Source organism: Coffea eugenioides, chromosome 1, assembly GCF_003713205.1.
Source record: "Coffea eugenioides isolate CCC68of chromosome 1, Ceug_1.0, whole genome shotgun sequence".
In the NCBI taxonomy this organism is placed as follows: Eukaryota; Viridiplantae; Streptophyta; class Magnoliopsida; order Gentianales; family Rubiaceae; genus Coffea; species Coffea eugenioides.
The window spans coordinates 1,506,396-1,528,082 of NC_040035.1; the positions used below are offsets into that span (position 1 = coordinate 1,506,396).

General features: G+C 33.5%; 5 protein-coding genes across 9 annotated transcripts; all 5 read right to left on the minus strand.

Moving 5' to 3' along the window:
• LOC113759988 (germin-like protein subfamily 1 member 14) lies at positions 1 to 842 on the minus strand. The gene is made up of 2 exons (XM_027302570.1): positions 722 to 842; positions 1 to 572 (listed from the first exon to the last, which is right to left on the minus strand). The coding sequence occupies exons 1-2, from the start codon at positions 840 to 842 to the stop codon at positions 1 to 3; spliced, it is 693 nt and encodes a 230-aa protein (XP_027158371.1).
• A 3,254-nt stretch (positions 843 to 4,096) lies between these two features.
• Positions 4,097 to 5,306, minus strand: LOC113749190 (germin-like protein subfamily 1 member 14). Of its 2 annotated transcripts, XM_027292868.1 has the most exons (3): positions 5,276 to 5,306; positions 4,902 to 4,994; positions 4,097 to 4,799 (listed from the first exon to the last, which is right to left on the minus strand). In XM_027292868.1, the coding sequence occupies exons 1-3, from the start codon at positions 5,304 to 5,306 to the stop codon at positions 4,231 to 4,233; spliced, it is 693 nt and encodes a 230-aa protein (XP_027148669.1). In that variant the 3' UTR covers positions 4,097 to 4,230. The 2 variants fall into 2 exon arrangements, with proteins under 2 accessions (XP_027148669.1, XP_027148676.1); XM_027292875.1 differs by lacking the exon at positions 5,276 to 5,306 and having other exon boundaries at positions 4,902 to 5,022.
• A 2,950-nt stretch (positions 5,307 to 8,256) lies between these two features.
• On the minus strand, positions 8,257 to 9,082 carry LOC113759999 (putative germin-like protein 2-1). Its single transcript, XM_027302579.1, has 2 exons — positions 8,962 to 9,082; positions 8,257 to 8,828 (listed from the first exon to the last, which is right to left on the minus strand). Exons 1-2 carry the CDS (start codon positions 9,080 to 9,082, stop codon positions 8,257 to 8,259), a joined length of 693 nt encoding a protein of 230 aa, XP_027158380.1.
• Positions 9,083 to 14,573: 5,491 nt separating this feature from the next.
• Positions 14,574 to 15,366, minus strand: LOC113760016 (putative germin-like protein 2-1). The gene is made up of 2 exons (XM_027302596.1): positions 15,246 to 15,366; positions 14,574 to 15,145 (listed from the first exon to the last, which is right to left on the minus strand). The coding sequence occupies exons 1-2, from the start codon at positions 15,364 to 15,366 to the stop codon at positions 14,574 to 14,576; spliced, it is 693 nt and encodes a 230-aa protein (XP_027158397.1).
• Positions 15,367 to 18,026: 2,660 nt separating this feature from the next.
• LOC113764863 (germin-like protein subfamily 1 member 14) lies at positions 18,027 to 19,000 on the minus strand. 4 transcript variants are annotated; one of them, XM_027308915.1, is made up of 2 exons: positions 18,882 to 19,000; positions 18,027 to 18,766 (listed from the first exon to the last, which is right to left on the minus strand). In XM_027308915.1, the coding sequence occupies exons 1-2, from the start codon at positions 18,997 to 18,999 to the stop codon at positions 18,198 to 18,200; spliced, it is 687 nt and encodes a 228-aa protein (XP_027164716.1). In that variant the 5' UTR covers position 19,000; the 3' UTR covers positions 18,027 to 18,197. The 4 variants fall into 4 exon arrangements, with proteins under 4 accessions (XP_027164716.1, XP_027164724.1, XP_027164708.1 ...); XM_027308923.1 differs by having other exon boundaries at positions 18,027 to 18,700; positions 18,879 to 19,000; XM_027308907.1 differs by having other exon boundaries at positions 18,879 to 19,000.
• Between the last annotated feature and the right edge of the window lie 2,687 nt (positions 19,001 to 21,687).

Consider the following 21,687-nt stretch of genomic DNA (forward strand, 5'->3'; position numbering starts at 1 on the left):
CTATGGGTAGTAATGGTTATCCCACCAAAATTGTGACTGAAGATATTTGACGACATTCTTGTCAACCTGGAATGCTTTAGTGAGAACATCACGAGAAATGGGAGGCTTTGATCCGAAAACAGCATTAGCAATGGTGATGACTCCAGGATTCTGGCTGCTTAGACCAGCAAAAGCAACAGCATTGGAATGTCCCTTATTGAACTGAAAATGAATGAGGCCTTCAGGGAACACAAACACATCTCCTGGATTCAAAACCTTGGTGAAGAGCTTATTCTTCATGTTCATGCCTGGATTCGAAGTAACGAAACCAACAAGAAGAGTGCCCTCTAAAACAACGAGGATCTCGGTTGCACGGGGGTGAGTGTGGGGAGGGTTCAAACCATATGGCGCAAAATCGATGCGTGCTAAGGAAACACCTAAAGTGTTGAGTCCTGGAATTTGGTTCACATTAACTGCTGTTACATTCGACCCGAGTGGATTTGCTGTGCTTCCAGGCTTGTTAAGCCCTGGAAAGAAGAAATCTTGGGGTTTCACAAGCTTTGGATCCTTGCATATCTTTCCATTGACAAATACTGCATTAGCCAAGATAAAAAAAAAAAAAAATGAAGAAGTTAGTATGTCACACATTAACTGGTAATTAGTGTTTTTTTTTTTTGCTAAGTAATATAATGGTATCAATTAAGACAGCCATGAACATTTTCATCAAAAAAAAATACTTTACCGCCAGCATTGGCATCAGGAACTGCGACACAAAAATCCTGCAATGGACTTGGATCAGAAGCATAGGCAATTGTAAAAACAAGTGCCAAGATGGCTGCAGCTATGTGGAAGCGAAAAGCCATGGTTATCAGAAATGGTTATCAGAAAGGAAGTATCAAACTATATCAGCTAGTTAGAAAGATGAAAAGTTGTTTCTTCTCAGATTGTGGATGAATATGTGGTAAAGATTCCTATTTATAGCTATCTTTGGTTGAACCAGTCATTATGTTTTCTTATCTCAACGATTAGAAAAATGCCACTTTGCCTTCCTAATCTATTTTTGTACAAGTCAACCAACGAATGATTCTGCAACAACTACCTGCTACTTCACATTTTCTTTCCTCTTGCAAGTACCGCAAGACTGATTTGGTCATTTAGGACATCAGGGTTCACGTAAATATTTCCTTGTTTACCCTATATACTATACATTTCCCACAAAGTGGTATAGTGATACAAGGTGTTGACGGACCAAGTAACTGGTAAGACCTTTTCTTGAAGAGACGGCCTTTGATATTTCTTGCTTCCAGATGTTTACTTTCTGACCTCAGTAAAATGATGCATTAGTTGCAACTAATCAGTTTGAAATTCGCAGGCTCAATTCAACTTTACAAAGTAGCATCTGGGATTAGCACGAAAGAATCAAATATATGGTAATCGTCTGGGAGTAGAGGACCTAATTACTTCAGATAATTATACAAAGATAGCTCAGAACTTGAATTTCAAACTTCTTTGGCAAAACCTATGATATGTAATTATATTTGCATATTTTAGCTAGCTGGAATACCAAGCATTCATTTCCTGTTTCCTGTCTGTGCAAATAATTCCTGCTTGCGGGTGATAAATATTCCAATCAATAGCACCTAAATATATAGACCTCTTTTCATTGCCTGTTTCTTGTCCGTGTAACTCAGCGCATTTCTGGACTTTTTCTTTCCAAAATCATCTCAGAACTTGCGAATAGGCAGCTTAAAAGTTCAAAGTTAATTCTACCTTCTAAGTGACAGCTTGATCATCTTAGTTTGATATTGCCGTGTTCTATTTAAGCTATTAAATATTGAAAAAGAAAGGAAGATGTAACCCTTGATTAATTATCCAAAATTTTGGATGAAACCAATTTCAATTCACTCAATTCAATTTAAAATCCAGATTTCAAACCCATTAATTACCCTATTAATTATTGGAGTAATTTATATTTTCATTTACATCAAAATGAATGAATTATTTGAGGTTAAAATCAGGTTTATGGTTCGACAAGTAGGTTTGATAACTGGGAGTAGAAATGGTGTAAAAAGGGATGGGAGGGTTAAAAAGAATATTTGAAGCTAAAATCATAAATTATCCTGTTCATTTATATGATTTGTTCATCTTGAACAGACATTGTCTTGAATACTTAGGAAAATTTTCTTGTAAAACTAAAAGAACTAATTTTAAAGAATATTCACATTAAGCACACTTGTAGAGAATTATCACAGGTATTAATCTGTCAATTATAATATTTATTAAACTTAATTTATACGATCAGGAAAAATAGTTTGAAAGGGAAAATGATACTTTTCCTCTCCAATATTTAGTGGTTGGAAAAATTTCATCCACAAAGTTTCATTGCGAATACATTTAGTTCCTACAAATTTAATTTATAATCAATAGTACAAGTGAGAGCAAATCAACCAATTTGGGTGGAAAAAGTTTTGACAAATAGCTCGTTTAGTCCCTCAACTCTTTTTTTTTTTTTGTAAATTATCTTTTTTTCTTAATAAATAAAAAATGATATTTTATTTTATCCTGTTTAATGCTTCTATTTTTTTTCCAACCCCAGAAGTACTTTTTGATTTCACTTCCTTCAACCTTCAAATGCGACAATGTTGGTGAGTATGACCAAAATTTCAACCTTTCCTTAAAAAAAGAAAAACTTTACTTTTCTTGTTGTTTTTTTTTTTATTTTCTTTTGTACATAAATTCTTTGTTTTCCTTTTTACTTTCTTTTGCTATTTTTGACCCTTTCATTTCTTCTTTTTCTCTAGTCCCTGATTTTTTTTCTATTTACTCCTTTTATTTTTTTCCCTTAAATACCATTTGCCAGAAAACTTTTTCCATCACCAGACTCGGTGGCTTAAAAGGGCATGACAAACTGTTCATATTCTTTTTCAAAAAAGAGAAATCTATAATCCTTCATTTTGTTTTTTGCATTTTTAGTTTAAGAATCTTATTAAATTAGAACTATAGATGCGTGTTAAATAATATTTACTCAAATTTCAAAATTTTCATTTGCACATGCAGCATGCATTCCAATCCCACTCGTATTTTAAAAAAAAAACTACTACACTGAAAATGTAAACATTATTTCTTTTCTTTTTACATAATTTTTTTCCTTTTCTTTTCAAAAGAGGAAGAAGAGGCAGCATGAGTGATAGATGCGGAGTAGATAAATGAAGAGTCTGAATTATTGAAAAGGGAGAGAGAAGCTGCCAAGATTACTTTACAGATGATGGACATAGATGATTTTGTTCCCTCTCTAATTTGAGATTGAGCTTGAGGACAATCTAATGGCTACATCTTAGTTGTTAGGTGAATTTCCAATTATACCTCTTTTCAGTATATTGAATATATTTCAATGGTGTTAACAAACTCACATATTGATATTTTTGTTTTCGCAATGGTTTTTATTATTTATTAATTTTTTTGGAGTGAGATTTTGCAGCGCTTTGAATTAAGGGTGCAAACGAATCAAATCGAGTCGAATTTTGGTCTAATCGAATCGAGTCTCAACTTAGTTTTATGAAACTTGAACTCGAGCTCAAGTCTGACGAGTTCAAAATATAAAGTTCGAGTTCGAACTCGACTAAAATTCGAGTCAAGCTCAAACTTAAAAAAATAATTATTTTATTTTAAAAAATGAAAAAAATAATAATTTTTCAAAAAAAATATATATATATATATAATCTAGTTGGCTCGCGAGTTAACGAGTTGAATATCTTTGACCTCGAGTTTGACTTGATCAATTCAAGCTCGAGTCAAACTCGAATTCGAGCTGCTCGTGAGCTGTTTGATTCATTTGCAGTCGTACTTCAAATACGTCTTACAAGTGCTCCAAAGGTTTTTCATTGCACAATGAAACTAGGGTAAGAAGAATTCATCCAATCTGTGGAGATACGTTCTTTTAATCAGACAAAATTCATCTTTCTAGAATCCAAAAATAAAAGAAGACAAATGTGGTTCATATATTGATTATATCACAGGGTACAAAAAAATTAAGAGAAGAGGTAGTGATTTATAAATTGCATTTTCCTGTAAGGTGGGAAAATGCCAATGTATTAATCTATGTAGAACCATTGTAGTAACAAAGGGGCCGAAATAATGCTGGATTTTGGAGTAATTCCACATGGAGATCAAAGTGGAAATGACCCAATTATTTATGCTTCAACACATTACTGTTGCACCCCGAATCTCCTTTGGTTTCAAGAGTTACCCATACTACGGGTAGTTGTTATCCCACCAAAATTGGGACTGAAGTTTTTTGATGACATCGTTTCCAACCTGGAATGCTTTGGTAAGAACATCAGGAGAAATTGGAGGATCTGATCCGAATACAGCATTAGCAATGGTGATGACTCCTGGATTCTGGCTGCCTAAACCAGCAAAAGCAACAGCATTTGAATGTCCTTGGTTGAATTGGAAATGAATGAGGCCTTGGGGGAACACAAACACATCTCCTGGATTCAAAACCTTGGTGAAGAGCTTATTCTTCATGTTCATGCCCGGATTCGAAGTAACGAAACCAACAACTAGAGTACCCTCCAAAACAAAGAGGACCTCAGTAGCACGAGGGTGAATGTGGGGAGGGTTCAAACCATAAGGCGCAAAATCGATGCGTGCTAAGGAAACACCTAAAGTGTTGAGCCCTGGAATTTGGTTGACATTTACTGCTGTTACATTGGACCCGAGTGGATTTGCTGTGCTTCCAGGTTTGTTAAGCCCTGGAAAGAAGAAATCTTCGGGTTTCACAAGCTTTGGATCCTTGCATATCTTTCCATTGACAAATACTGCATTAGCCAAGATTCGACTAAGTTAGTTTGTCAAACATAGTTAGGATTCAAGTATATAACATGCAAGAGTCAAGAAATTTTTGAAGTAATCTAGTTTACCTCCGGCATTGGCATCAGGAACTGCCACACAAAAATCCTGCAGTGGACTTGGATCAGATGCATGGACAACTGCAAAAACAAGTGCCAAGATGGCTGCAGCAATATGGATCCGAACTGCCATGGTTATAACAAAAGAGGTATCAAACTATGTGAACTAATTAGAAAGATGGTAACTTGTTTCTTCTCTGGTGGTGGAAGGACATGTGGGAAAGATGCCCATTTATAGCCACTTTCGGTACGTTGAACTGGTCATTACATTTTCTCATCTTAAAGATTAAAAAATGCCGCATTGTCTATGTGTACTATTTTTGCACAATTCAACCGACGAAAGATTCTGCAACCACTACTGTCGACTTTGTCATTTTCAGTAGGACTGATTAATAGCATGTAAATGGACCTTTTCATTTCCTGTTTCTTGTCTGTGTACGTAACTTAGAAGGTGGATGGACTTTTTCTTTCTTTTTATGTTTTCAAAATCTACTCTGGACTTGCGTATATGCAGATCGGTAAGTTCTAAGTTCTAAGTTCTAGTGATTGCTTTTTAAATCACCTTGGTTTATTATTGCCATATTTTATTTAAGCTGTTAAATGTTGAAGAAAATATAGATGTAACCCTTGATTAGTTTTCCAAATTTTGGATGAAACGGATTTTCATTTACTCATTCAATTCAATACCGGCCAACAGCCACTTGGGGATAAAGGAATCAAACTTTGTCTCCCACCCGTTACTACCAGCCACTATATGTGGCTTCCTTCATGGTGGTTCTCGTGCGATAAAAAAAAAATTTCAACTCAATACCAGATTTTACACCATGCTTGTATATTTACCCAATCAAAGTTCATAGCAGTGTTTTGATATTTTCGTTTACTTCGTAGATTTGAATAGTTAAAGTTAAAATTATGAACTTTCTTAATCATTTGGATGATGTATTCCTTGAACAGACCTTGGCTTGAAAATTTGGGGAAATTTTCTTGTAAAAATTGAGATAATGAATTAAGTTTTTATGAATATTCATTAACCAACGTTGTAGAGAATTAGCACATGTATCAATATATCAATTATAGTATTTATTAAACTTAGTTACTCATATATGATTAAAATAATAGTTCAAATGAAAAAAAAATGACACTTCTTGTCCCCCAATGTTAAGGAGTTGTAAAATTTCCGTCCCCAATGTTTCATTGAAAGCACATTTAGTCCCTATAATTTCAATTTGCTACCAATTTATTAGAGCAAATCAACCAATTTGGATGGGAAGTTTTTTGCAAATAACTCATTTAGTCCTTTTACATTTTATGTAAAGTATCTTTAGTCCATGGTCTTTTATTTTGTCTCACTTAGTCTTTTTACATTTTTTCTAACACTAAACTTAGTTCTTATTTCACTTCCACCACCCAGCAGCGTCAAAAAGTTTTGATCAGAATTTCAACTTTCTCCTCAACCAAAAATTCTTTAATTTTTTGGCAAAGGAAGGGTAAGATTTAAGAAACGAAGGGGGGGGGGGGGAGATGTTTTGAACCTAGGGCTAATTAATACGGTTTAAATCTTAACACTACATTAAAGCCTCCTTGGCAAACTTTCTTCCCTTTTCTTTTGTTTTCTTTTTTTTTATTATTTTTATTTTTAGTTTTTACTTTGTTCAACTATTTTCACTATTTTCCTTTCTTGACATAATTTCTTGTTTTGCTCTAGTCCCCATTCTTTTTTTCTTTTTTCATTTAGCACTTTTACTATTTTTTTTAAGCACCAAAACTTCCTTTGCAGAAAAACTATTTTCACCTTCAAATTAGGTAGCTTTAAAAGCATGACAAAAGGAAAATCCTTTCTTTTTTGTCATTTCTTTTTAAATATTCCTTTTCCTTTTTTTTTAAAAAAAAACTATTTTCAACTATTTTTGCTATTTTTTGAATTAATCTTTCTTGTATTGTTACTGTAGAAATTTTATTACACTAGCTAGTGTAGATGTATGCCAAATAATCTTTATTCAAATTTCAAATTCTTTCATTTGAACATATGGCATGTGTTCCATTTGAACATATGGCATAGTGTAGATGTATGCTTGAGAGACACATAGAAGACAAAGAAAGAGAGGGAGAGTGAGAAAGAGAGGGAAGCTGCTGGGATGAGGTGTGTTCAAGAAAAGCTGAAAACGTGAGTAATTAAGATACCCCAAATTGGTCCAAATCAAAATATAGGGTAACTTACCTGAAATTTTGAAAATGGTTATGTTATCCGAATATACTTGACATAAATAGGTTGGAATATTGTTTTTTATTTTTATTTTTTAAAAAATGGTCATTTGAACCTACCTATATATGTGTATATGATTGGTTTGGGTAAAAATTCAATCTCTAACTATTTAATCATTTACTTGTAAATTAAGTTAGGAGATCCATTGCACATTTATATTTTCTTTTTGACTTATGAATTAAACCAGTAAATCTTAACTCTCTGTTACATTTTTCAAATGTTACATTCATTGTCACTAATTCCATTCACTCCACTACTCTTGGTACTTTTCCTCTATTCAAAATTACTTTTCCTTGCTCATAATATCTATATCTGTTTATTTGCTCTACTTACTTTTGTTTTTAAAAAAAGTTTTGACCTATCCTGTATGGTTGTGGAGCAACCTACTGTCGTTGAAAAATGGCTTGGTAGTTTTAAGAAATGGAGAAAAGGGAACAAAATGTTTAGAATATTCAGTATTTTAGTTATGTAATGTGCATAAATTATGTAATATTTTAATCATGTATTTTGTTGATGAGTTTCTAGAGTGGTCGACTGTAGGCTCTTGTTTAATTTGGACAAGTATTGTATTTTTTTTTAGACATTTCTATTTTTTCCATCTAATTATATGAGGGTTAGATTACACCCAACATTTTAGATGTTCTGGGCTTTGCAAACTTTTTTTTTTTTCCATTTTTTCTTCAATGGGTGAGATTTTGAAACACTTTGAACACTTGTTACAAGAGCTCCAAAGGTTTTATATTGAAAAATTAAAATTTAAATTATGGTATATAAAGTTCATCCAGTCCGTGGAGATGCATGGTGCATTCCTTTAGTCTAACAGGGTTCATCTTTCCTGTATGCAAGGGTAAAAGAAAAAACAAATGTTCTTCACAAATTGATTATAATTCAGGTACAAATATTAAGAAAAAAATTGTAGTGACCACAAATTGTATTTTCCCGAAACACGGAAAATGCAATGTATTATTGTTCATAGAATTAGTGCACTAACAAAGGGTCCAAAATAATGTATGATTTGAAGTAATTTAGTAAGGAGATCAATGTGTAAACTAGGGATCCAATTATTTATGCACCCTGAAGCTCCTTTGGAGGGTATTACCCATACTATGGGTAGTAGTGGTTATCCCACCAAAATTGTGACTGAAGATATTTGACGACATTCTTGTCAACCTGGAATGCTTTAGTGAGAACATCACGAGAAATGGGAGGCTTTGATCCGAAAACAGCATTAGCAATGGTGATGACTCCTGGATTCTGGCTGCTTAGAGCAGCAAAAGCAACAGCATTGGAATGTCCCTGGTTGAACTGAAAATGAATGAGGCCTTCAGGGAACACAAACACATCTCCTGGATTCAAAACCTTGGTGAAGAGCTTGTTCTTCATGTTCATGCCTGGGTTCGAAGTAACGAAACCAACAAGAAGAGTGCCTTCTAAAACAACGAGGATCTCGGTAGCACGAGGGTGAGTGTGGGGAGGGTTTAAACCATAAGGCGCAAAATCGATGCGTGCTAAGGAAACACCTAAAGTGTTGAGTCCTGGAATCTGGTTCACATTAACTGCTGTTACATTGGACCCGAGTGGATTTGCTGTGCTTCCAGGCTTGTTAAGCCCTGGAAAGAAGAAATCTTCGGGTTTCACAAGCTTTGGATCCTTGCATATCTTTCCATTGACAAATACTGCATTAGCCAAGATCAAGAAAAAGTTAGTATGTCACACATTAACTGGAATATTAGTGTTTATTTTTCTGATAAGAAATATAATGGTATCAATTAAGACAGTCATGAAAATTTTAAAAATAATATAGTTTACCGCCAGCATTGGCATCAGGAACTGCGACACAAAAATCCTGCAATGGACTTGGATCAGATGCATAGACAATTGTAAAAACAAGTGCCAGGATGGCTGCAGCTATGTGGAAGCGAAAAGCCATAGTTATCAGAAAGGAAGTGTCCAACTATATCAGCTAGTTAGAAAGATTAAAAGTTGTTTCTTCTCAGATTGAAGATGAATATGTGGTAAAGATTCCTATTTATAGCTATCTTTGGTTGAACCAGTCATTATGTTTTCTTATCTTAACGATTAGAAAAATGCCACATTGTCTTCCTAATCTATTTTTGTACAAGTCAACCAACGAATGATTCTGCAACAACTACCTGTGACTTCTCATTTTCTTTCCTCTTGCAAGCATAGAAAGACTGATTCGGTCATTTTGGACATTTCCCACGAAGTGGTATACTGATACAAGGTGTTGACGGACCAAGTAACTGGTAAGAACTTTTCTTGAAGAGATGGCCTTTGATATTTCTTGCTTCCAGATGTTTACTCTCTCACCTCAGTAAAATGATGCATTAGTTGCAACTAATCAGTTTGAAATCGCAGGCTCAATCCAACTTTACAAAGTAGTATCTGGGATTAGCACGAAAGAATCAAATATATGGTAATCGTCTGGGAGTAGAGGACCTAATTACTTCAGATAATTATACAAAGATGGCTCAGAACTTGAATTTCAAACTTCTTTGGCAAAACCTATGATATGTAATTATATGTGCATAATTTAGCTAGCTGGAATACCAAGCATTCATTTCCTGTTTCCTGTCTGTGCAAATAATTCCTGCTCGCGGGTCATAAATATTCCAATCAATAGCACCTAAATATATAGACCTCTTTTCATTATCCGTTTATTGTCCGTGTAATTCAGCGCATTTCTGGACTTTTTCTTTCCAAAATCATCTCAGAACTTGCGAATATGCAGCTTGGAAGTTCAAAGTTAATTCTACCTTCTTAGTGACTGCTTAATCATCTTAGTTTGATATTGCCGCGTTCTATTTAAGCTATTAAATATTGAAAAAGGAAGGAAGATGTAACCCTTGATTAATTATCCAAAATTTTGGATGAAACCAATTTCAATTCACTCAATTCAATTTAAAATCCAGATTTCAAACCCATGCCTGTATATTTACCCTATTAATTAGTGGAGTAATTTATATTTTCATTTACATCAAAATGAATGAATTATTTGAAGTTAAAATCAGGTTTGTGGTTTGACAACTAGCTTTGATAACTGGGAGTAGAAATGGTGTAAAAAGGGATGGGAGGGGGTTAAAAAGAATAGTTGAAGCTAAAATCATAAATTATCCTGCTCATTTATATGATTTGTTCATCTTGAACAGACATTGTCTTGAATACTTAGGAAAATTTTCTTCTAAAACTAAAAGAACTAATTTTAACGAATATTCATATTAAGCACACTTGTAGAGAATTATCATATGTATTAATCTATCAATTATAACATTTATTAAACTTAATTTATATGATCACGAAAAATAGTTTGAAAGGGAAAATGATACTTTTCCTCTCCAATATTTAGTGGTTGGAAAAATTTCATCCACAAAGTTTCATTGAGAATACATTTAGTTCCTACAAATCTAATTTATAATCAATAGTAGAAGTGATAGCAAATCAACCAATTTGGGTGGGAAAAAAAATTGACAAATAGCTCGTTTAGTCCTTCAACTTTTCTTTTTTGTAAATTATCTTTTTTCTTAATAAATAAAAAATGATATTTTATTTTATCATGTTTAATGCTTCTATTTTTTTTCCAACCCCAGAAGTACTTTTTGATTTCACTTCCTTCTACCTTCAAATTCGACAACGTTGATGAGCATGACCAAAATTTCAACCTTTCCTTAAAAAAAAAAAAACCTTTACTTTTCTTGTTGTTTTTTTTTTATTTTCTTTTGTACATCAATTCTTTGTTTTCTTTTTTACTTTCTTTAGCTATTTTTGATACTTTCCTTTCTTCTTTTTCTCTAGTCCCTGATTTTTTTTCTATTTAGTCCTTTTATTTTTTTCCCCTTAAATACCATTTGCTAGAAAACTTTTTCCATCACCAAACTCTATGGCTTAAAAGGGCATGACAAACTGTTCATATTCTTTTTCAAAAAAAGGAAATCTATAATTTTTTTGATTTCTTTTTATGTTATTCCTTCATTTTCTTTTTTGCATTTTTAGTTTAAGAATCTTATTAAATTAGAACTATAGATGTGTGTTAAATAATATTTACTCAAATTTCAAAATTTTCATTTGCACTTGTAGCATGCATTACAATCCCACTAGTATAAAAAAACTACTACACTGAAAATCTAGACAACATTAATTCTTTTCTTTTTATATAATTTTTTTCCTTTTCTTTTTTAAAAGAGGAAGAAGACAGGGTCGTTCCCTTTGGGCTTCCTTCCTTGCGGCCAAGTAATGTAGAAGTCGACACCCCTGCTTGGTGGAGGAGCGGATAGGGAGTTCATACACTTGGAGACGGATGTGTGCGATCCAGGGGTTAGTGGAGGACAACATCGGATGGATTGTTCGGTCAGGGACAATGGACTTTTGGCATGACAACTGGGTAGGGTCCGGTCCACTGTGTCACCGAGTGGAGGTCTTCCACAATCAGCGGGTAGCGAATTTTGTTAATGGAGGGGAATGGAACGTTCGGTTACTCTCAGAAGTTCTGCAGCCGGAGTTGGTTCGGCTGGTAACGACAATCACTCCTCCAACACTTCAGGGGGAGGATAGGATGGTGTGGATGTTAACCCCCAATGGGGAGTTCTCGGTTGCCTCAGCTCTATCGCTTGTCCGCTCCCATTCTAATGGGTCTTTCATCGCCGACTGCATTTGGCACATGTCCTTACCAATCACAATCTCTTTTTTCATGCTCCGCCTTCTTTCAGATAGGTTACCCCTACTGGAACAGTTACGACGATTTGGAGTCTAGGGTCCTTCTCGATGTTGCTGCTGTGCCGACCCCCTGGAGGAATGATTGAACCATGTGTTTTGCACAGGGAAAACTGCCCGACAAGCGTGGAAGGCGTTCGAAGTTCAGGAAAGGATGAATACTTGTATCTGCTCGGCCCGCCATATGGCAATCGCGTGGTGGATATGCCCAGCGCCGAACCAATACTTGGCATTTGTCTATCGCCTATTGCCTTCTCTGATATGTTGGGAATTGTGGAGAGCAAGAACTAATGCTTTAATGTAAGGGGGGAGGTCAGATGGGGAAGTGGTGGCTGCTCGGACCTTGTTGCGGGTGAGGGATTTGTTGCACATACAATTCCCTTCACTATCATGGGCCTATGGCTCTTGGAGGAGCTTGCACGCTTACTTGGAAGGTCGGCCAAAACGGGTGCTCATTTTGCCTGTGAAGTGGGTGGCCCCGAGGGTAGGGCATAAACTGAATACGGACGGGTGCTCACTTGGCAATCCTGGGTTGAGTGGAGGGGGAGGGCTTTTGCGGGACTCTCAGGGGGGTTTTCAGTTTGGATTTTCCTGTTTCCTTGGCGTCACCACCACCCTACATGTTGAATTACAGGCCTTGTTGTATGGGGTAAAACAGTGTGTAGGTCGGGGTTACATGGATCTCCACTTGGAGGTGGATTCTCTAACCCTAGTTCAGATAATATCAGGGGAGCAGGCATGCCCCTGGCGGTTGCAGGTAGAAGTGGACGATCTGTTGCGGTTTCAGAGTCAGTTTCGGTCAATAGCACATTGCTTTAGAGAGGCAAATAAACCATCGGATAGGTTGGCTAAGATGGGTGCGATTCGGGGCAGTGATGCTTTATTTGATTCCTTTGTAGAGCTACCCCCTATGGCTCGCGGTGACATACAGATGGATAGGTCAGGCTTTCCTAGTTTTCGGAGAAGGATTTTGTAGCTTGCAATTTTGCCTTTTTCATGTAACCGCTCTTGGCAGCGGCCAAGAAATTCTCTCTTGAAATAAAAAAAAAAAAAAGAGGAAGAAGAGGCAGCACGAGTGATAGATGCAGAGTAGATAAAGGAAGCGTCTGAATTATTGAAAAGGGAGAAAGAAGCTGCCAAGATTACTTTACAGATGATGGACATAGATGATTTTGTTCTCTTTCTAATTTGAGATTGAGCTTGAGGATAATCTAATGGCTACATCTTTGTTGTTAGGTGAATTTCCAATTATACGTCTTTTCAGTATATTGAATATATTTTGATGGTGTTAACAAACAGACATGTTGATATTTTTGTTTTCGCAATGGTTTTTATTATTTTTTTTGGTGTGAGATTTTGCAGCGCTTTGAACTAGGGGTGCAAACGAATCGAACCGAATTGAATTTTGGCCTAATTAAATCGACTCTCAACTTAGTTTTATGAAACTTGAACTCGAGCTCGAATTTGACGAGTTCAAAAATGTAAAGTTCGTGTTCGAACTCGACTAAAATTCGAGTCAAGCTCAAACTTAAAAAAATAAAAAATAATTATTTTATTTTAAAAAATGAATAAAATTATAACTTTTCTTAACAAATAATAAAATATTGGAGATATAGATGTAATTTTATTATTAAAATAATATATATATATATATAATATCTAGTTGGCTTGCGAATTAACAAGTGGAATATCTTTGAACTCGAGTTTGACTTGATCAGTTCAAACTCAAGTCGAGCTCGAATTTGAGCTCGCGAGCGGTTTAATTCATTTTTAGTCCTACTTCAAATACTTCTTACAAGTGCTCCAAAGGTTTTTCATTGCACAATGAAACTATGGTAAGAAGAATTCATCCAATCTGTGCTCCAAAGGTTTTTCATTGCACAATGAAACTATGGTAAGAAGAATTCATCCAATCTGTGGAGATGCGTTCTTCTAATCAGGCAAAATTCATCTTTCTAGAATCCAAAAATAAAAGAAGACAAATATGGTTCATATATTGATTATATCACAAGGTACAAAAAATTAAGAAAAGAGGTAGTGATTTATAAATTGCATTTTCCTGTAAGGCGGGAAAATGCCAATGTATTAATCTATGTAGAACCATTGTAGTAACAAAGCGGCCGAAATAATGCAGGATTTTGGAGTAATTCCATATGGAGATCAAAGTGGAAATGACCCAATTATTTATGCTTCAACACATTACTGTTGCACCCCGAATCTCCTTTGGTTTCAAGAGTTACCCATACTACGGGTAGTTGTTATCCCACCAAAATTGGGTGAGATTGTGAAACACATTGAACACTTGTTACAACAGCTCCAAAGGTTTTATATTGAACAATTAAAATTTAAAGTATTGGTAGAGAAAGTTCATCCAGTCCGTGGAGATGCATGATGCATTCCTTTAGTCTAACAGGGTTCATCTTTCCGGTATGCAAGGGTAAAAGAAAAACAAATGTTCTTCATAAATTGATTATAATTCAGGTACAAATATTAAGAAAAAATTATAGTGACCACAAATTGTATTTTCCCGAAACACGGAAAATGCCATGTATTATATTGTTCATAGAATTAGTGCACTAACAAAGGGTCCAAAATAACGTATGATTTGAAGTAATTTAGTAAGGAGATCAATGTGTAAACTAGGGATCTAATTATTTATGCACCCGAAGCTCCTTTGGAGGGTATTACCCATACTATGGGTAGTAATGGTTATCCCACCAAAATTGTGACTGAAGATATTTGACGACATTCTTGTCAACCTGGAATGCTTTAGTGAGAACATCACGAGAAATGGGAGGCTTTGATCCGAAAACAGCATTAGCAATGGTGATGACTCCAGGATTCTGGCTGCCTAAACCAGCAAAAGCAACAGCATTTGAATGCCCTTGGTTGAATTGGAAATGAATGAGGCCTTGGGGGAACACAAACACATCTCCTGGATTCAAAACCTTGGTGAAGAGCTTATTCTTCATGTTCATGCCCGGATTCGAAGTAACGAAACCGACAACTAGAGTGCCCTCCAAAACAAAGAGGACCTCGGTAGCACGAGGGTGAATGTGGGGAGGGTTTAACCCATAAGGCGCAAAATCGATGCGTGCTAAGGAAACACCTAAAGTGTTGAGCCCTGGAATTTGGTTGACATTTACTGCTGTTACATTGGACCCGAGTGGATTTGCTGTGCTTCCAGGCTTGTTAAGCCCTGGAAAGAAGAAATCTTCGGGTTTCACAAGCTTTGGATCCTTGCATATCTTTCCATTGACAAATACTGCATTAGCCAAGATTCAACTAAGTTAGTTTGTCAAACATAGTTAGAATTCAAGTATAACATTCAAGAGTCAAGAAATTTTTGAAGTAATCTAGTTTACCTCCGGCATTGGCATCAGGAACTGCCACACAAAAATCCTGCAGTGGACTTGGATCAGATGCATGGACAACTGTAAAAACAAGTGCCAAGATGGCTGCAGCAATATGGATCCGAACTGCCATGGCTATCACAAAAGAGGTATCAAACTATGTGAACTAATTAGAAAGATGGTAACTTGTTTCTTCTCTGGTGGTGGAAGGATATGTGGGAAAGATGCCTATTTATAGCCACTTTTGGTACGTTGAACTGGTCATTATATTTTCTTATCTTAAAGATTAAAAAATGCCACATTGTCTATGTGTACTATTTTTGCACAATTCAACCGACGAAAGATTCTGCAACCACTACTTTCGACTTTGTCATTTTCAGTAAGACTGATTAATAACATGTAAATGGACCTTTTCATTTCCTGTTTCTTGTCTGTGTACGTAACTTAGAAGGTGGATGGACTTTTTCTTTCTTTTTATGGTTTCAAAATCTACTCTAGACTTTCGTATATGCAGATTGGGAAGTTCTAACTTCTAGTGCTGGTTTTTAAATCACCTTGGTTTATTATTGCCATATTTTATTTAAGCTATTAAATGTTGAAGAAAATATAGATGTAACCCTTGATTAACTTTCCAAAATTTTGGATGAAACTTAATTTTCTTTTACTCATTCAATTCAATACCAGATTTTACTCCTGTCCTTGTATATTTACCCAATCAAAGTTCACAGCAGTAATAGCTTTCATTACTTCTTTTTTTCCTCCAAACATAAAAAAGAAGAAATTGAAATAAAAAATGGTAAATAAAAAATAGAAATTACCATTAAAGATTTGGTTTAAAAACCTATAATGACATTTGTAGTTAAAAAAGATTTGGCAATTTTTTGTTTCTTATTTATTTGTTTTATTTTTTCGTTCCATCTTTTTTTGTTATTTATTTATTATTTTTATTTCCCCTTCATCTTTTTTGTATTTAGACAAAATTAAGATTTTGTAGGTCAAAGCACAAAATTTCCAAATCATCTCTTCTCTTCCCGAGAGAGAGAGAGAGAGAGAGAGAGAGAGAGAGAGAGAGAGAGAGAGAGAGAGAGAGAGAGAGAGAGAGAGAGAGAGAGAGAGAGAGAGAGAGAGAGATAGAGGTAGAGATAGAGAGAGAGAAGGAAAAAAGAAAAAAAGTAGTGAGAGGGTAAATTTATTAATTTATTAGTTTGACTTTGACATTTTATTATTGACCGTTAAATTTAATTAAAAAAACTAATGGTAATACTTTAACCCAAACTATGAGAGGGTTAAATATATGTTTTTAAACTATAGGGAAATTATATAATAAGACACCAAATCATAGGGGGTAAAAAGTAATTTACCTTTGATATTTTCGTTTACATCACAGAATGCAATAATTAAAGTTAAGTTTAAAGTTATCTTGCTCATTCGTATGATTTATTCGTCTTCAATAGGAAAATTTAGAAAGTTTCTAATGAATATTCATTAACCACCCTTGTAAGGAATTATCAAATGTATCAATCGATCAATTCTAATATTTACTAACCTTAGTTACTTATGGTGCGCGACGCGGGTCGGGTCCGGATTAGTCGGGGCAAAGCTTCGAATACCGGGCGGGCAACCAAAAAAAAAAAAAAAACCTTAGTTACTTCATGATATCAGAGAAATAGTCTAAATGAAAGGGAAAATGAAACTTATCGCAGTCAATGTCTAGGGTTTGGACAATTTTCATTTCATTGAAAACATATTTAGTACAGTCAATTTACAATTAGTTTTCAAACCTAATTTTTAGGGGTTGGGCATTTAGTCCTATAATTTCAATTTACAATCAATTTAGTACGATTGGCAGGAAATCAACCAATTTGAACGGAAAATTTTTTTTTTGCAAATAGATTATTTAGTCCTTGAAAGTTTTATGAAAATTATCTATTATCCATGATCTTTCACTTTATCCCATCTAGTCCTTTTATTTTTCTTTCTTCTAACACCAAAAGTAGTTCTTGTTTCACTTTCTTCTACCATCAAAATGGCCGGTTTTAAAAAAGTTGACCAAATTTTCAACTTTCTCTAATAAAATTTTTACTTTCTTCTCATTTGTTTTATTATCTTTTCGCACATAATTTCTTCCTTTCTTCTCTATTTTCTTGGACAACTTCTGCCATTTTCTTTTTGATATAGTCTCTTCTTTTTCTCTACTCCCTGTTTTTGTTTATTTAATCCTTTTACCTTTTTATTAACACCAAAACTTCCTTCACCAAAAAAAAACTTTTTCCATCACCAAACTTAGGGACTTTAAAGCGTATGACAAAGTTTCAACAATTCTTTTTGAGATAAAAAATGTTTTTTCTTTTTTCTTTTTTCCTTTTATTTTTATATAATTTTTCGTTTTCTTTCTTATTTTCTCCAACTATTTTCACCATTTTCTCTTGTATTAATCCTTCCTACATTTCTTGGTGTAAAAATTGTATTACACTAACAAGTGTAGATGCATGCCAAATAATATTTAGAGATTCACATTTTAAATTGTTCATTCGCATGTGCTGTGCATCCCAATCCACTCAAGTACTACACCGATAATGTGGAATAGCTTAATTCTTTTATATATATATATATATATATATATATATATATATAAAATTTCTTCACTTTCTCTTTCAAAAAAAATGGAGAAGGAGGCAACGTGAGTGAAAGATGCTGGGCAGATAAAGGAAGAGTTGATGGTGCGCAAAATACAAATTCATTGACTTGCTTTGTCCGTACCACGGAAAGTGCCAATGTAGTATTCTTCTTAGATTGATGTAGTAATACAAAAGGGTCCAAATACTACGAGTATTTAATCTATAGTTTAAAGTACATCAGTAAGGAGGTCAAGGTCTGAAGGACCCAATTATTTATGCTTTAACACATTACTATTAATTGCACCCTGAAGCTCCTTTAATTTCAAGAGATACCCATATATATTATTTAAGGGTAGTTGTTATCCCACCAAAATTGTGACTGAAGTTTTTTGATGACATCGTTTCCAACCTGGAATGCTTTGGCAAGAACATCAGGAGAAATGGGAGGATCTGATCCGAATACAGCATTGGCAATGGTGATGACTCCTGGATTCTGGCTGCCAAAACCAGCAAAAGCAACAGCGTCGGTCTCTCCTTGGTTGAATTGGAAATGAATGAGGCCTTGCGGGAACACAAACACATCTCCTGGATTCAAAACCTTGGTGAAGAGCTTGTTCTTCATGTTCATGCCCGGATTCGAAGTAACGAAGCCAACAAGAAGAGTGCCCTCCAAAACAAAGAGGACCTCGGTAGCACGAGGGTGAATGTGGGGAGGGTTCAAACCATAAGGCGCAAAGTCGAGGCGTGCTAAGGAAACACCTAAAGTGTTGAGTCCTGGAATTTGGTTCACATTTACTTGTGTTACATTGGACCCGAGTGGCTTTGATATGCTTCCCGGCTTGTTTAGCCCTTGAAAGAAGAAATCTTCGGGTTCCACAAGCTTTGGATCCTTGCATATCTTTCCATTGACAAATACTGCATTAACCAAGATCATGAAACATCAGTTAAAGTATAACATGCAACATTATAGTACTATCAAACAAGACAGTCATGAAATTTTCCAAAACAAGATCAGAAAGTTTACCACCGCCGGCATTGGCATCAGGAACTGCGACACAAAAATCCTGCAATGGACTTGGATCAGATGCATGGACAATTGTGAAAACAAGTGCCAAGATGGCTGCAGCTATGTGGAAGCGAAAAGCCATGGTTATCAGAAAGGAAGTATCAGACTATATCAGCTACTTAGAAAAGATGAAAAGTTGTTTCTTCTCAGATTGTGGATGAATATGTGGTAACGATTCCTATTTATAGCTATCTTTGGTTGAACTAGTAAATGCACCGTGAAATCTTTGTAAACTATTTCTTCACAATTCAATCAATGAATGATTCTACAACAACTACTTGCGACTTCTCAATTTTCTTTTCCTCGCGCAAGTACAGAAAGACTAATGTGGTCGTTTGTGAAATTGAGGCCACAAGATCGTGTGAATATTTCCAACTTTACCATATGCATTTTCCACATAGATGTGGAGTTCTGGTAAGACCTTTTCTCGAGATGAGATCGTATTTAATGCTTTTCTTCCTTCCAGAGTACCAGTTTACAACTAACTTTCTTTTTTGTTTTTTTAACTTTTTTTATCGAAGGCTGGATTAGATGAAGAGGGAGGAAGGGAGAAAGAGAGCGATTGCCCGGAATCAAACTTCGAATCTTTAGTACCTTAAGCAGTTAGGGGTTCATCAAAATCATAGAAAATCATTCTATCTGATCAGCAATGTCAACAATTTTTGGAACAGCACAAAAAAGAAAAATAAATGTACTAAAGGTGGCGTTTGGTTCGCACATCGGTATCGGATTCGGATTCGGAATCGGATATCTTGGGTTTGGAATGAGGTCATTCATTCCAATACATTTGTTTGGTTCAAGTACCTGGAATGTGTATCATTACTATAGTTGATATTTGGTTCGTCGACTCTTTCGGAATGGAATATAATAAATATATTATAAATCCCATCGTAAATGATAGTTATTGGCTCTTTGTAAATGGGATATAAGAAATCTTCACTAATTAAATATATTAGTATAAATGTATTAGTAAATTTAGTCTAACTAATTAATAATTTCTATTAGTAAACATGTATAATTATTAGTATAATTGATAATATTAATTATATTACATAAATTAATATACATTATATAATACATATAAATAATAATAATAATATTATAAGTTTGTAACTAATTAAATTAAATATTATATATATAATTAAATATAAATATACAAATATTATAATATAATTATATAATTATATAATTATATAATATATACAAATATTAATTATAATAATATTTTATATAAATATAATATATATTACATATTAAATATAGTTATTATTATATATTATTATATTTAAAATAATAATTATTATAATTATATAACTTATTAATATTACATACATGTATATATTATAATTATATGCACATATAATATACATTTATAAATATACATATATATTATAAATATAATATTATATAATAATAATAAATTTATAATATATATTATATAAGTATAATTATATTTAACTAAATAATTATATAATACAATAACATCATTATTATAAGTTTGTAACTAATTAAATTAAATATTATATATATAATTAATTATAATTATACAAACGCTATAAAATAAATACATAATTATAATTATATAATATATAAATATTAATTTTACTCATATTTTATATAAGTATAATGCATATTAATATTAGATATAGTAATTATTATATATTATTGTATTTAAAATAATAAATATAATTATATAATTTATTAATATTATATACATGTGTATATTATAATCATATGCACATATAATATGCATTTATAAATATACATATATATTATAAATATATTATTATATAATATTAATAAATTTATAATATATATTATATGAATATAATTATATTTAACTAAATAATTATAATATATATTTATATAATGTACTAATATTATAATTATAATATATTATATATATGTATATATTATAATATATAATATATATAATATATATAAATATTAATTATATCATTGTATAATTATAATATGTAATTGGATTTGTTTCTTGGAATCAAACTTGGGAATCGGACAAAACCCACCAAAATACTTGGGAATGGAGAAACACCAAATTTTTAGAAATCATTCCAAAATTTCAATTCCCATTCCAGTGAACCAAACACCATTTATGGGGTTCATTCCATTCCCCGAATCCGATACCCTCTTACCAAACGCCCTTCAGCTCATACAACTTTTGTTGGTGACTGGAAAAGAAAATCATTAATGAACCCGTTTAACTTTCTAACTTCAGTAAAGTGATGCATTAGTTTCAACTAATCCTTTGAAAACTAAAGAACTTGTCCATCTGCGAAGTAAATGATCTAATTACTTCCTTTTATTGTTCTAAATAGGCTTTAGAACTTGAATTTCAACCTTCTTCGGATGATAATTGAACATCTTGCTACAGGATGATAAATGTTCAATTAGCAAGTCCCTTTGAATAACTTTGCACGAGGATGGACTTTTGGTTTCTTGTTTGTATTTTTCAAAACAATCGAAAACTTGCAAAGGTATGATGTCACAAATTTTTGTCAAACTTGATCTAGGTATGATGTCACAAATTTTTCTTGTTTGTGTTTGAATTTGCTAAGTCTTATTTAAGCTACATAATGTTGGAAGAAGCAATTGACCAATTACTCCTTTATTTAATTTGGACCAAAACTAATTTTCTTTATTTTGTGTGAAAACAATTTTTATTTTACTTATTCAAGTTAAAGTTTTGTTAAGATATTTTACCTTGACATAATTTTGCATGGCTTTGAAACTAAATTTTATGAAGGCTTTT